This window comes from Acipenser ruthenus, unplaced genomic scaffold (assembly GCF_902713425.1).
Source record: "Acipenser ruthenus unplaced genomic scaffold, fAciRut3.2 maternal haplotype, whole genome shotgun sequence".
Taxonomy (NCBI): domain Eukaryota; kingdom Metazoa; phylum Chordata; class Actinopteri; order Acipenseriformes; family Acipenseridae; genus Acipenser; species Acipenser ruthenus.
Genome location: NW_026708308.1, coordinates 59,115 through 71,436, shown reverse-complemented (window position 1 = coordinate 71,436; position 12,322 = coordinate 59,115). Strand labels below are relative to the sequence as shown.

Genomic DNA, 12,322 nt, shown 5'->3' with positions numbered 1-12,322 from the left:
AGAGGAGAGAGAGGGGGGGAGAGAGAGATAGACAGAGAGAGAGGAGAGAGAGGGGGGAGAGAGAGAGACAGACAGAGAGAGAGGAGAGAGAGGGGGAGAGAGAGAGGGAGAGAGAGAGAGAGGAGAGAGAGGAGAGAGAGAGAGGAGAGAGAGGGGGGAGAGAGAGAGAGCGAGAGAGAGAGGAGAGAGAGAGGAGAGAGAGGGGGGAGAGGGGGAGAGAGCGAGGGGGGAGAGAGAGAGGGGGGGAGAGGGGGGAGAGAGAGGGGGGAGATATATTTACAATTATGCTGCAGTAATTACAAATAGAATTACGATTACATTAAAAAAAAAGTAACAAACTAAACAGCTGGACACATTAACATGTTCAGTGTATTTATTCTGCATAGCCACGCAATATAAATCACAGGTACAAATACTCAGCCAGCGTTATATCACATTATACATGAACTGCACGCTGCCTGGACTGAGAGGATCAGCGCGGAGCGGCGCTGCACATGCGACAGTGGCGCCATCTGGTGGATCACAAAACAAGGAATTATAATTTTTCCGCAAAACATCCCAGATTTTTTTGCCACACTGTGCTGACCTTTGATTCGCTATAACAATAACCTGCCGCTGTAAACTTTTTACAACGCTGCACGCAAAACAAACGTATGGATTAAAATATATATATATATATATACGTAAATAAATATACAGCAATTAATTAATTAATTAATTAATTAATTAATTAATTAAAAAGCATAACAGGTTACATATTTAAAATGCTGTACGCGTACATTATAACGCGCTTACGGTCGAAGATATTACACAGAAAAAAATCAAACTATATTGGGGTTTTCTGACAAACAAACATTATGTGGTATAATATATCGGAGGTACGTCTATCCCACAACCCCCCTCTGATTTTCACATTGACCGTAGAGTGCTTTGCGATTCTGCTCTCCCCAAATCAAACGCGGAAAAAAACACGGGGGTGGTTTCAAATTCAGGCTGTATTTTATTCTGGGGGGGGGTCCGGACGGGTTCTGTGAACATGAGCAGCATCAGATGGATCACGTATTCGGGGATTTTGTCCGGGGCGATCGGAGTGGTGTGCGGATTTTGGATGATTACGTCACCGGGCGAGGAACGAAAAAAGAACATTATCAAGGTACGGTTTTTATCAACCCCCATAGCTAAGCAAATTAATAATAATAATAATAATAATAATAATATTAATAATAATATTAAAAGCCACTAAGACAGACGCATGCACAGCGTCCCCCAATTTAATGGGAGCTTTACAAACATGCCTCCCCTCCCGTGGCGATCCCGCTTTGATTTTACTATGGGAAACTTGTATAAGATACAGAAATGTGAATTGTTGTTGTGTTATTATAGTGATTTTTTTTTTTATCCCCTCCTCCTTCCCCGTCTATACCGACAGAGCCTCCCAGAAGCGAACCCGCTGCGGATGCAAGAGACGCGGCGCTTGACCGCTTTGCAGCTGCGAGTCCTCAAAGAAGCGGCGGAGACGGACGAGAACATCACCCGGAGATACAGCAAATAAAACACAACTTCATCCGTCTCCTCCCGTCTCATTATTATTATTATTATTAATTAGTATTATTATTTATTTATTTATTAATTAGCAGACGCTGTTATCCAGGACGACTTACAATCGTAAGCAAATACATTAAGTGTTACAATACAACAATACAAGTATTATTATTATTATTATTATTATTATTATTATTATTATTATTATTATTATTATTATTATTATTATTATTCGTAGTGTTGTCTGCCGTCTAAATATGTACGGAACCAATTTTCCAACACAAATGTTTCACACGGAATCAAAACAACAGCGGGCCACCGTCGTTGTGCACCAGCTTCCGGTAAAGAAGGTCGGATGTCGTGGTAACCAATCCCCGCTTCCTGTAGGTAAGGTCACTGGGCGGAAAGCTCTTCCGGCGAAGAAGGTCAACGGTACAAAAACTGCGCGGCCGGCGTGCGTGTTTGTGAAGCAGAAACAGATCAAAAATAAAAAGCAATCGGATAAATATGACCAGCAAATATTAACAATTAAGTTCGTGTGAACTTTAAAAAAAAAAAAAAAAAACAGACTTTTTTTTTTTTTTTAAGGGATAATTAGTACAGCCCTATTTTGAATTAGAGTTGAGTATTTTAGTCGGTAGCAGAGCGCTGTATATTATTAATAACGTGCCCACATTAATATCGTATTTTATTTCATTACAAAATATCTGATTTTCCTCCGTAGCGATGTCTGGGCCTAGCGTCGAAAGAGACGCCTCGATCCCCGCTCTGGCGCAACCCGCTCCCCGGAAAGCGCTTTTCAGCGGCTGCTGGGGCTGTCGGGTTACCTGCGGGGCCGGGCTGCTGTGCGCCGGGGGCTACGTCTTCATGGCCGCCCGGACTGTCTTAAAGAGAGGGGGTCCCGCCAGAGTGGGGACGGTGGCACAGATCTTTTTTTCTGCGTGTAAGTTTATTTATTTATGAACCGCTACAGGGATGGGAATCAGACTCCCGTTGCACAGCAGTGTGATCCAGTCCTGGTTTCACTGGGAGTTTAATAATCAGACACACCCTGAGCTTGTTAGCTAGACACACTGGGGGCTGATCAAGCTGGTAGCAGTAAAACCTGGACTGGATCACACTGCTGTGCAATGGGAGTCTTATTTCCAGTCCTGGTTTCACTGGGAGTTTAATAATCAGACACACCTGAGCTTGTTAGCTAGACACACTGGGGACTGATCAAGCTGGTAGCAGTAAAACCTGGACTGGATCACACTGCTGTGCAATGGGAGTCTTATTTCCAGTCCTGGTTTCACTGGGAGTTTAATAATCAGACACACCTGAGCTTGTTAGCTAGACACACTGGGGACTGATCAAGCTGGTAGCAGTAAAACCTGGACTGGATCACACTGCTGTGCAATGGGAGTCTTATTTCCAGTCCTGGTTTCACTGGGAGTTTAATAATCAGACACACCTGAGCTTGTTAGCTAGACACACTGGGGGCTGATCAAGCTGGTAGCAGTAAAACCTGGACTGGATCACACTGCTGTGCAATAGGAGTCTGATTCCCAGCCCTGATCATATTTGTCATAAATTAAAACTATGTGTTTAAACCTGGACTGGATCACACTGCTGTGCAAATGGGGGGGCTTGGCTTATATTTTCATGCCTGGAGTAATTCTGTCTGTGCTGGCTTGTAAACAAATGCTTTCTTTATTTATTTTGATATCTGTCTTGTTTCCAGGTTTGGCATCGTGGGGGATTGTGATCCTCGCTGATCCGGTTGGAAAATCTCAGAGGAAAACCTGAAAAAAAAGAGTGTGTTTCGTTCTCTTGTATGACAGACCCCACCGCACCCCGACACATCAAAGACTGTCAGAGAACGACTCTGAAAAAAAACGAGGCTCACAACGAGGTTCGTTCAGCGATCGCTTTTAATTGGCCAGCGCGAGAAGCGAAGCAAAGAGTTATAATTAAGAACAGTAAATCAAGGATTGAGAAACCAAAAAAAAAATAAAACTAATAATAATAATAATAATAATTCAAGTCCAATTATTATTCACCATTTTGTACAAACTGCTTCTTTTGTGTGTGTGTGTGTTTCATTTTTTTAATAGTCCCGAGTGTTTTGTTGCGTTTGAGTTTTTCCGTCCCGGATCATGCTTCTCTCTCTCTCCTGGTCAGAGGGGGCGGGGCTATGCTTGGGTTCAGGTCATGTGACGTCTCTCTCTTGGTGTCTGGTCTTTATTTTCTTTACTTCTTGGCAACCATTAAGACTGCTGAAGGAACCAGACCTGTGAAACACAGAAACAAACTGAATCAATACAGCAGCTCGCCTGTGTCTCTGTATACAGACCGTGCGTCTCTCAGTGTATTAATACAGCAGCTCGCCTGTGTCTCTGTATACAGACCGTGTGTCTCTCAGTGTATTAATACAGCAGCTAGCCTGTGTCTCTGTATACAGACCGTGTGTCTCTCAGTGTATTAATACAGCAGCTCGCCTGTGTCTCTGTATACAGACCGTGTGTCTCTCAGTGTATTAATACAGCAGCTCGTCTGTGTCTCTGTATACAGACCGTGTGTCTCTCAGTGTATTAATACAGCAGCTCGCCTGTGTCTCTGTATACAGACCGTGTGTCTCTCAGTGTATTAATACAGCAGCTCGCCTGTGTCTCTGTATACAGACCGTGTGTCTCAGTGTATTAATACAGCAGCTCGTCTGTGTCTCTGTATACAGACCGTGTGTCTCAGTGTATTAATACAGCAGCTCGCCTGTGTCTCTGTATACAGACCGTGTGTCTCTCAGTGTATTAATACAGCAGCTAGCCTGTGTCTCTGTATACAGACCGTGTGTCTCAGTGTATTAATACAGCAGCTCGCCTGTGTCTCTGTATACAGACCGTGTGTCTCTCAGTGTATTAATACAGCAGCTCGCCTGTGTCTCTGTATACAGACCGTGTGTCTCTCAGTGTATTAATACAGCAGCTCGCCTGTGTCTCTGTATACAGACCGTGTGTCTCAGTGTATTAATACAGCAGCTCGCCTGTGTCTCTGTATACAGACCGTGTGTCTCAGTGTATTAATACAGCAGCTCGCCTGTGTCTCTGTATACAGACCGTGTGTCTCAGTGTATTAATACAGCAGCTAGCCTGTGTCTCTGTATACAGACCGTGTGTCTCTCAGTGTATTAATACAGCAGCTCGCCTGTGTCTCTGTATACAGACCGTGTGTCTCTCAGTGTATTAATACAGCAGCTCGCCTGTGTCTCTGTATACAGACCGTGTGTCTCTCAGTGTATTAATACAGCAGCTCGCCTGTGTCTCTGTATACAGACCGTGTGTCTCTCAGTGTATTAATACAGCAGCTCGCCTGTGTCTCTGTATAGACCGTGTGTCTCTCAGTGTATTAATACAGCAGCTCGCCTGTGTCTCTGTATACAGACCGTGTGTCTCTCAGTGTATTAATACAGCAGCTCGCCTGTGTCTCTGTATACAGACCGTGTGTCTCTCAGTGTATTAATACAGCAGCTAGCCTGTGTCTCTGTATACACACCATGTGTCTCTCAGTGTATTAATACAGCAGCTCGCCTGTGTCTCTGTATACAGACCGTGTGTCTCTCAGTGTATTAATACAGCAGCTCGCCTGTGTCTCTGTATACACACCATGTGTCTCTCAGTGTATTAATACAGCAGCTCGCCTGTGTCTCTGTATACAGACCGTGTCTCTCAGTGTATTAATACAGCAGCTCGCCTGTGTCTCTGTATACAGACCGTGTGTCTCTCAGTGTATTAATACAGCAGCTCGCCTGTGTCTCTGTATACAGACCGTGTGTCTCTCAGTGTATTAATACAGCAGCTCGCCTGTGTCTCTGTATACAGACCGTGTGTCTCTCAGTGTATTAATACAGCAGCTCGCCTGTGTCTCTGTATACAGACCGTGTGTCTCTCAGTGTATTAATACAGCAGCTCGCCTGTGTCTCTGTATACAGACCGTGTGTCTCAGTGTATTAATACAGCAGCTCGCCTGTGTCTCTGTATACAGACCGTGTGTCTCTCAGTGTATTAATACAGCAGCTCGCCTGTGTCTCTGTATACAGACCGTGTGTCTCTCAGTGTATTAATACAGCAGCTCGCCTGTGTCTCTGTATACAGACCGTGTGTCTCTCAGTGTATTAATACAGCAGCTCGCCTGTGTCTCTGTATACAGACCGTGTGTCTCTCAGTGTATTAATACAGCAGCTCGCCTGTGTCTCTGTATACAGACCGTGTGTCTCTCAGTGTATTAATACAGCAGCTCGCCTGTGTCTCTGTATACAGACCGTGTGTCTCAGTGTATTAATACAGCAGCTAGCCTGTGTCTCTGTATACAGACCGTGTGTCTCTCAGTGTATTAATACAGCAGCTCGCCTGTGTCACTGTATACAGACCGTGTGTCTCTCAGTGTATTAATACAGCAGCTCGCCTGTGTCTCTGTATACAGACCGTGTGTCTCTCAGTGTATTAATACAGCAGCTCGCCTGTGTCTCTGTATACAGACCGTGTGTCTCTCAGTGTATTAATACAGCAGCTAGCCTGTGTCTCTGTATACAGACCATGTGTCTCAGTGTGTCTCGGTGTGTATAGTCTCTCAGTCTCTCTCTCAGTGTCTCGGTGTGTCTCAGTCTCTCTCTCGGTGTGTCTCAGTCTCTCGGTGTGTAGTCTCTCAGTGTCTCTCTCAGTGTGTCTCAGTCTCTCTCTCGGTGTCTCTCAGTCTCTCTCTCGGTGTCTTCCTCACCCAGCTCCTGCAGTGGCGTCTCCATGTCCTCCTCAGTGAACTGTCTCCTGGGGAAGGGGGTGAGCAGTGTGAACTCCTCGGCCCCGTCAGTCCGGTTCAGCTCCACGTAGAGCCGCACTGCGGCCAGCGGCTCCCGGGCCTTGAACGCACTGGTCAGCGCCGAGCCGTCCAGCAAGCGCACCTGGGGGGGGGGGTCACACCAGCGATGGGAACAAGACTCCTACTGCACAGCAGTGTCACCCACTCCAATAAACTCAGGGTGTCAGAATGAAAACTACGACTCCCAGCATGCCTCAGCACCAGCAGTACCAGTGAGGGATGCTGGGAGCTGTAGTTCTTTAATACAGAACAGCTGGCATCAACCAGCAGTCACAACAGGACCTGCAGTATAGGTGTGTTTACACTGGAAGCACTGCATCACAGTAAAAACGGCTCCCAGCATGCCTCAGCAGCAGCGAGGGATGCTGGGAGCTGTAGTTCTTTGCACAGTGAAAGTCAGGGGAGGGTCTGCTGACATACCTGTATCCTGCACTCATCGTATTCCCTCTTGGCTGGGGGGGGGCCCTGGCTGGCGGGCGGGGAGGTGGGAGGGGCCTCCACTGGGGGGGTCACAGGGGCAGCTCTGGAGCAACCCCCTCCAAACTGGGAACGAGAAACGAGAGAGAGTGAGAGAGAGAGAGAGAGAGAGAGATGCAACTCTTAATGGAATAATCACTTACTGATCCACTTGATCAATACTTATTAGTACCGGAGAAAGGAATTTGTCAACACCCGCCATAGCAGCGTCAACAAGGTGTGCTGGAGCGCTGGTTCCGATCTCCCCCCACTCTCACCTTCATAGCTCTCTCTGCCTTGTCCCTCTCGATCTTATCTCGAACCCGCTGTCTTTGGAAAGACAAGAGGAGAGAAGAGAATTAGCTGCTGGTCTCCCTCCCCAACAAGAGTTGAATTCAGAAATCCTCCGGATTCCCTCATCAATGCAGGAGGCTGGGGGGTCCCAGCGCTGAGAGAAAAGGGGGGCTCGATACCAGGAGGTTCAAATCCCGGCTCAGCCACTGACTCCCTGTGTGTGTGTGTGACCCTGAGCGAGTCACTTCACCTCCTTGTGCTCCGTCCTTCGGATGAGACGTCAAACAAACGAGCTCCTATTGGAAGTGACTCTGCAGCAGCAGCAGCAGCAGCAGTTGTTGATGAAGCAGAGTTCACCCTCCTAGTCTCTGTGAGTCGCTTTGGATAAAAGCGTCTGCTAAATGACTCATTAATAATAATAATAATAATAATAATAATAATAATAATAATAATAATGTGTGAATTCAATCGGTTTTGACTGGAGTCGCTTTGGATAAAAGCGTCTGCTAAATGACTCATTAATAATAATAATAATAATAATAATAATAATAATAATAATAATAATAATAATGTGTGAATTCAATCGGTTTTGACTGGAGTCGCTTTGGATAAAAGCGTCTGCTGAATGACTCTATAATAATAATAATAATAATAGTAATAATAATAATAATAATAATAATAATAATAATAATAATAATAATAATGTGTGAATTCAATCGGTTTTGACTGGAGTCGCTCACCTGGCCTGCTTCTCCTCGATCTTCTCCCTCTTCCTCTCCTCCGCCAGCTTCTTCATCTCCTCTTCCTGCAGCCTCTGCTTGACCTGCAGCAGCTCCTGGCCGTGCCTCCTCCTCTCTCTCTCCCTCTCCACCTCCTCCTGCTTCTCTCGCTCCTCTCTCTCCTGCTGCTTCACACGCATCAGCTCCTCCAGCCTGCAGGGGGCAGTGTCACACAGCGCTGATGCACACCGATGCAGCCCTCAACCCGCTCCCCTCTCTCCTTACTCCCCCCCCCTCTCTCTTCTCCACCTCGCTGTTCCCCTCTCCTGTTCCCTCTCCTCACACACTGACAGCTCTCCTCCTCCTCCCCTCTTTCCTCTCCTCCTCCTCCCCTCTTTCCTCTCTGTTCAAAGACTCACCGTTTTATCTGTTCTTGTTTCTCTTCCTCTGTCAGAGGTCGTTTGCTCTGTTCTTCCTGTGACCCTTCTGCAGCCACTAGAGAGAGAGAGAGAGAGAGAGAGAGAGAGAGAGAGAGAGAGAGAGAGGAGAGGGAGAGGGAGAGGGAGAGGGAGAGGGAGAGGGAGAGGGAGAGGGAGAGGGAGAGGGAGAGGGAGACAGAGACACACAGACAGTATTAGTTACATATTCATTGTGTCACAAGTCCAATTATAAAATCCATTTGAAATCCCTGTGTATCTAATGAATATACAAATTGTGTAGATTGACAGACAGACAGACAGACAGACAGACAGAGAGACAGACAGAGAGACAGACAGATAGACAGATAGGGGCACTACAGTGGTAATGCAGACAGACAGACAGACAGACAGGGGCACTACAGTGACAATGCAGACAGACAGACAGACAGACAGACAGACAGCGGAACGGACAGACAGACAGAGGAACGGACAGACAGACAGACAGACAGACAGACAGAGGCACGGACAGACAGACAGACAGACAGACAGAGGCACGGACAGACAGATAGACAGACAGACAGACAGACAGATATAGATATTTTTTGATATCACGTTGCATTTCTAGCACCAGTGCTGTAGAACACTGAGATCATTATACTAACCCCCCCCCTCACCCCCCTCACCCCCCGCTCACCGGCCGCGGGATCTGTCGGGGGGGCTGGAGGGGGGGTCAGAGTGAGCTGGGTCGGATCGGACCCCAAAACATGACCAGCTGGAGGAACGTAGGGCTCGTCAATATCAGGGTCACTTTCATGTGCCATTATCCTGGAGAGAGAGGGAGAGAGAGGGGGAGGGAGAGGGGGACAGGGAGAGAGGGGGAGAGAGAGAGAGAGAAGGGGAGGGGGAGAGGGGGAGAGGGGGAGAGAGAGAGAGAGAGTGAGAGAGAAGGGGAGGGAGAGAGAGGGAGAGAAGGGGAGGGGGAGAGGGGGGAGAGGGGGAGAGGGGGAGAGAGAGAGAGGGGGGAGGGGGAGGGGGATAGGCATATCCAGATGTTATTCCTGCGGGATTCAGCCGGGAGTCATTTGGGAATCTGCAGCCGTTATTTCAAGCTACTCACCAGTCCATCGCTCGCTCTATCCCCTGATTCCCAGTGTGAGCCAGAGCCCTCTCTCTAAACACAGACACAAACCACATGGTAAAGCACAGTAAAACCATGGTAAAGTGTGATAAAGCACACTGAGGTCTGGTAAAGCATAGGGAAGCATTGTAAAGCACAGAGAGGTCTGGTAAAGCACAGGGAAGCATTGTAAAGCACAGAGAGGTGTGGTAAAGCATAGGGAAGCATTGTAAAGCACAGAGAGGTCTGGTAAAGCATAGGGAAGCATTGTAAAGCACAGAGAGGTCTGGTAAAGCATAGGGAAGCATTGTAAAGCACAGAGAGGTCTGGTAAAGCATAGGGAAGCATTGTAAAGCACAGAGAGGTCTGGTAAAGCATAGGGAAGCATTGTAAAGCACAGAGAGGTCTGGTAAAGCATAGGGAAGCATTGTAAAGCACAGAGAGGTCTGGTAAAGCATAGGGAAGCATTGTAAAGCACAGAGAGGTCTGGTAAAGCATAGGGAAGCATTGTAAAGCACAGAGAGGTCTGGTAAAGCATAGGGAAGCATTGTAAAGCACAGAGAGGTCTGGTAAAGCATAGGGAAGCATTGTAAAGCACAGAGAGGTCTGGTAAAGCATAGGGAAGCATTGTAAAGCACAGAGAGGTCTGGTAAAGCATAGGGAAGCATTGTAAAGCACAGAGAGGTCTGGTAAAGCATAGGGAAGCATTGTAAAGCACAGAGAGGTCTGGTAAAGCATAGGGAAACATTGTAAAGCACAGATAGGTCTGGTAAAGCATAGGGAAGCATTGTAAAGCACAGAGAGGTCTGGTAAAGCATAGGGAAGCATTGTAAAGCACAGAGAGGTCGCTGCTCACGCTCTGTTTTTGCTGAAGCCCATCTCCATTAAACTGTCCAGCGCCGTGAATTCTGCCATCGTGACGTCTCCGTTATTACTTCTAAAAGATTGCAAAAAAAAAACATGACTTCTAGTGGAAACGTTTGCCATTGAATTTACACTGAAGACGCTGAGAGAGACTTCTAGTGGAAACGTTTGCCATTGAATTGACACTGAAGACACTGAGAGAGACTTCTAGTGGAAACGTTTGCCATTGAATTTACACTGAAGACGCTGAGAGAGACTTCCAGTGGAAACGTTTGCCATTGAATTTACACTGAAGACGCTGAGAGAGACTTCTAGTGGAAACGTTTGCCATTGAATTTACACTGAAGATGCTGAGAGAGACTTCTAGTGGAAACGTTTGCCATTGAATTTACACTGAAGACGCTGAGAGAGACTTCTAGTGGAAACGTTTGCCATTGAATTTACACTGAAGACACTGAGAAAGACTTCTAGTGGAAACGTTTGCCATTGAATTTACACTGAAGACACTGAGAGAGACTTCTAGTGGAAACGTTTGCCATTGAATTTACACTGAAGACGCTGAGAGAGACTTCTAGTGGAAACGTTTGCCATTGAATTTACACTGAAGACGCTGAGAGAGACTTCTAGTGGAAACGTTTACCATTGAATTTACACTGAAGGCACTGAGAAAGACTTCTAGTGGAAACGTTTGCCATTGAATTTACACTGAAGACGCTGAGAGAGACTTCTAGAGGAAACGTTTGCCATTGAATTTACACTGAAGACACTGAGAGAGACTTCTAGTGGAAACGTTTACCATTGAATTTACACTGAAGACGCTGAGAAAGACTTCTAGTGGAAACGTTTGCCATTGAATTGACACTGAAGACGCTGAGAGAGACTTCTAGTGGAAACGTTTGCCATTGAATTTACACTGAAGACGCTGAGAGAGACTTCTAGTGGAAGCGTTTGCCATTGAATTTACACTGAAGACGCTGAGAAAGACTTCTAGTGGAAACGTTTGCCATTGAATTTACACTGAAGACACTGAGAAAGACTTCTAGTGGAAACGTTTGCCATTGAATTTACACTGAAGACACTGAGAGAGACTTCTAGTGGAAGCGTTTGCCATTGAATTTACACTGAAGACGCTGAGAGAGACTCCTAGTGGAAACGTTGCCTGTACAGAACCGCAGTTTTTCCTCAAGAATCGTATCTTGAAATTAAACTCTACAGCCTCCAGCATCACATTACGATGTATTCATTTCGTGATAATGCGGCTGTAGCAAGGATACAATGTTAATCACACGCACCCCTCTTAAAATTAGACTGTTCTGTACGTAAAGCGCATTTACAAATCGATTTCTTTAATCGATTTAGTTTTCCTATTGCTTTTATATATATATATATATAAAAACAAATTCTAACTCAAATATTACATATTTAATCAAGTCCGCCACGCCGCTGATCAGCATTACGGATGTCTTTAAAACGTCAATTTTCCCTTCTAATGAATTTGGGAGTGATTTTAAACACAGGAATTCGCTGGAAATGTAATTTTTCAAACAGTATCGATATTTATATTTCAACGCTGTACTCTGATCGCTCGGCCTACTTTCAAACCAGCGATTCAATCTGATAGTTCTAGGTTTGTTCCCCCCTCTAACACAGTTTAAATAAAATAAACACGTCCAGATTATAAATAAAAACATTTTAAGAGCTATGCTTACTCACTCACAGTCCAGGTTTCAATTCCACAGTCGCAGGCAATGTCCGGCTACAGTACGGGAGCCTCGCTGGGACATTTTCGCACGGAACCGTTCTACCGATTACGTCACGACCTAACATCGTTTTTTTCCGTCAGACGAAACCCGCCGACAAAAACCGGCCCCTCAAAATGGAAGCTTGGGAACGCGGAGGGAGGTTCCTGCGCATGCGCGCTGCGTACACCCGTACGGCACGAATGTTCACGCCTCCGCTGCTACCCCTGTAGCGCCATCTTGCTGTACGGCATGGGGTAGTGTATTGGTTTTGTTACTAAACAAAACAGCCCGGACGAACCGGGTCGGCGTGCGTGCGTG

General features: G+C 46.2%; 3 protein-coding genes across 7 annotated transcripts; 2 read left to right on the top strand and 1 right to left on the bottom strand.

The window, feature by feature from the left end:
- The first annotated feature begins 888 nt into the window (after window positions 1–888).
- On the top strand, window positions 889–1,570 carry LOC131730913 (ubiquinol-cytochrome-c reductase complex assembly factor 3). The gene is made up of 2 exons (XM_059020762.1): window positions 889–1,153; window positions 1,430–1,570. Exons 1-2 carry the CDS (start codon window positions 1,037–1,039, stop codon window positions 1,550–1,552), a joined length of 240 nt encoding a protein of 79 aa, XP_058876745.1. The 5' UTR covers window positions 889–1,036; the 3' UTR covers window positions 1,553–1,570.
- Window positions 1,571–1,934: 364 nt separating this feature from the next.
- LOC131730912 (distal membrane-arm assembly complex protein 1-like) lies at window positions 1,935–3,602 on the top strand. Its single transcript, XM_059020761.1, has 3 exons — window positions 1,935–1,974; window positions 2,267–2,485; window positions 3,266–3,602. Exons 2-3 carry the CDS (start codon window positions 2,269–2,271, stop codon window positions 3,328–3,330), a joined length of 282 nt encoding a protein of 93 aa, XP_058876744.1. The 5' UTR covers window positions 1,935–1,974; window positions 2,267–2,268; the 3' UTR covers window positions 3,331–3,602.
- On the bottom strand, window positions 3,438–12,116 carry LOC131730910 (UBX domain-containing protein 1-like). 5 transcript variants are annotated; one of them, XM_059020758.1, is made up of 10 exons: window positions 11,976–12,116; window positions 10,255–10,335; window positions 9,399–9,452; window positions 8,976–9,106; window positions 8,282–8,360; window positions 7,884–8,075; window positions 7,128–7,179; window positions 6,814–6,936; window positions 6,295–6,475; window positions 3,438–3,815 (listed from the first exon to the last, which is right to left on the bottom strand). In XM_059020758.1, the coding sequence occupies exons 2-10, from the start codon at window positions 10,311–10,313 to the stop codon at window positions 3,775–3,777; spliced, it is 912 nt and encodes a 303-aa protein (XP_058876741.1). In that variant the 5' UTR covers window positions 10,314–10,335; window positions 11,976–12,116; the 3' UTR covers window positions 3,438–3,774. The 5 variants fall into 5 exon arrangements, with proteins under 5 accessions (XP_058876741.1, XP_058876742.1, XP_058876738.1 ...); XM_059020759.1 differs by having other exon boundaries at window positions 11,972–12,104; XM_059020755.1 differs by having other exon boundaries at window positions 11,980–12,104.
- Window positions 12,117–12,322: the final 206 nt, after the last annotated feature.

Excerpts from the sequence above, each read along its gene's own strand:
- LOC131730913 (XM_059020762.1), top strand. The coding sequence starts at position 1,037 with ATGAGCAGCATCAGATGGATCACGTATTCGGGGATTTTGTCCGGGGCG. Across the intron at positions 1,154-1,429 it reads GAAAAAAGAACATTATCAAG|AGCCTCCCAGAAGCGAACCC; the intron begins GTACGGTTTTTA and ends CTATACCGACAG.
- LOC131730912 (XM_059020761.1), top strand. The coding sequence starts at position 2,269 with ATGTCTGGGCCTAGCGTCGAAAGAGACGCCTCGATCCCCGCTCTGGCG. Across the intron at positions 2,486-3,265 it reads ACAGATCTTTTTTTCTGCGT|GTTTGGCATCGTGGGGGATT; the intron begins GTAAGTTTATTT and ends TCTTGTTTCCAG.
- LOC131730910 (XM_059020755.1), bottom strand. The coding sequence starts at position 12,089 with ATGTTAGGTCGTGACGTAATCGGTAGAACGGTTCCGTGCGAAAATGTC. Across the intron at positions 9,453-10,254 it reads GGCTTCAGCAAAAACAGAGC|AGAGAGGGCTCTGGCTCACA; the intron begins GTGAGCAGCGAC and ends GTCTGTGTTTAG. Across the intron at positions 8,076-8,281 it reads AAACAAGAACAGATAAAACG|GCTGGAGGAGCTGATGCGTG; the intron begins GTGAGTCTTTGA and ends TGCCCCCTGCAG.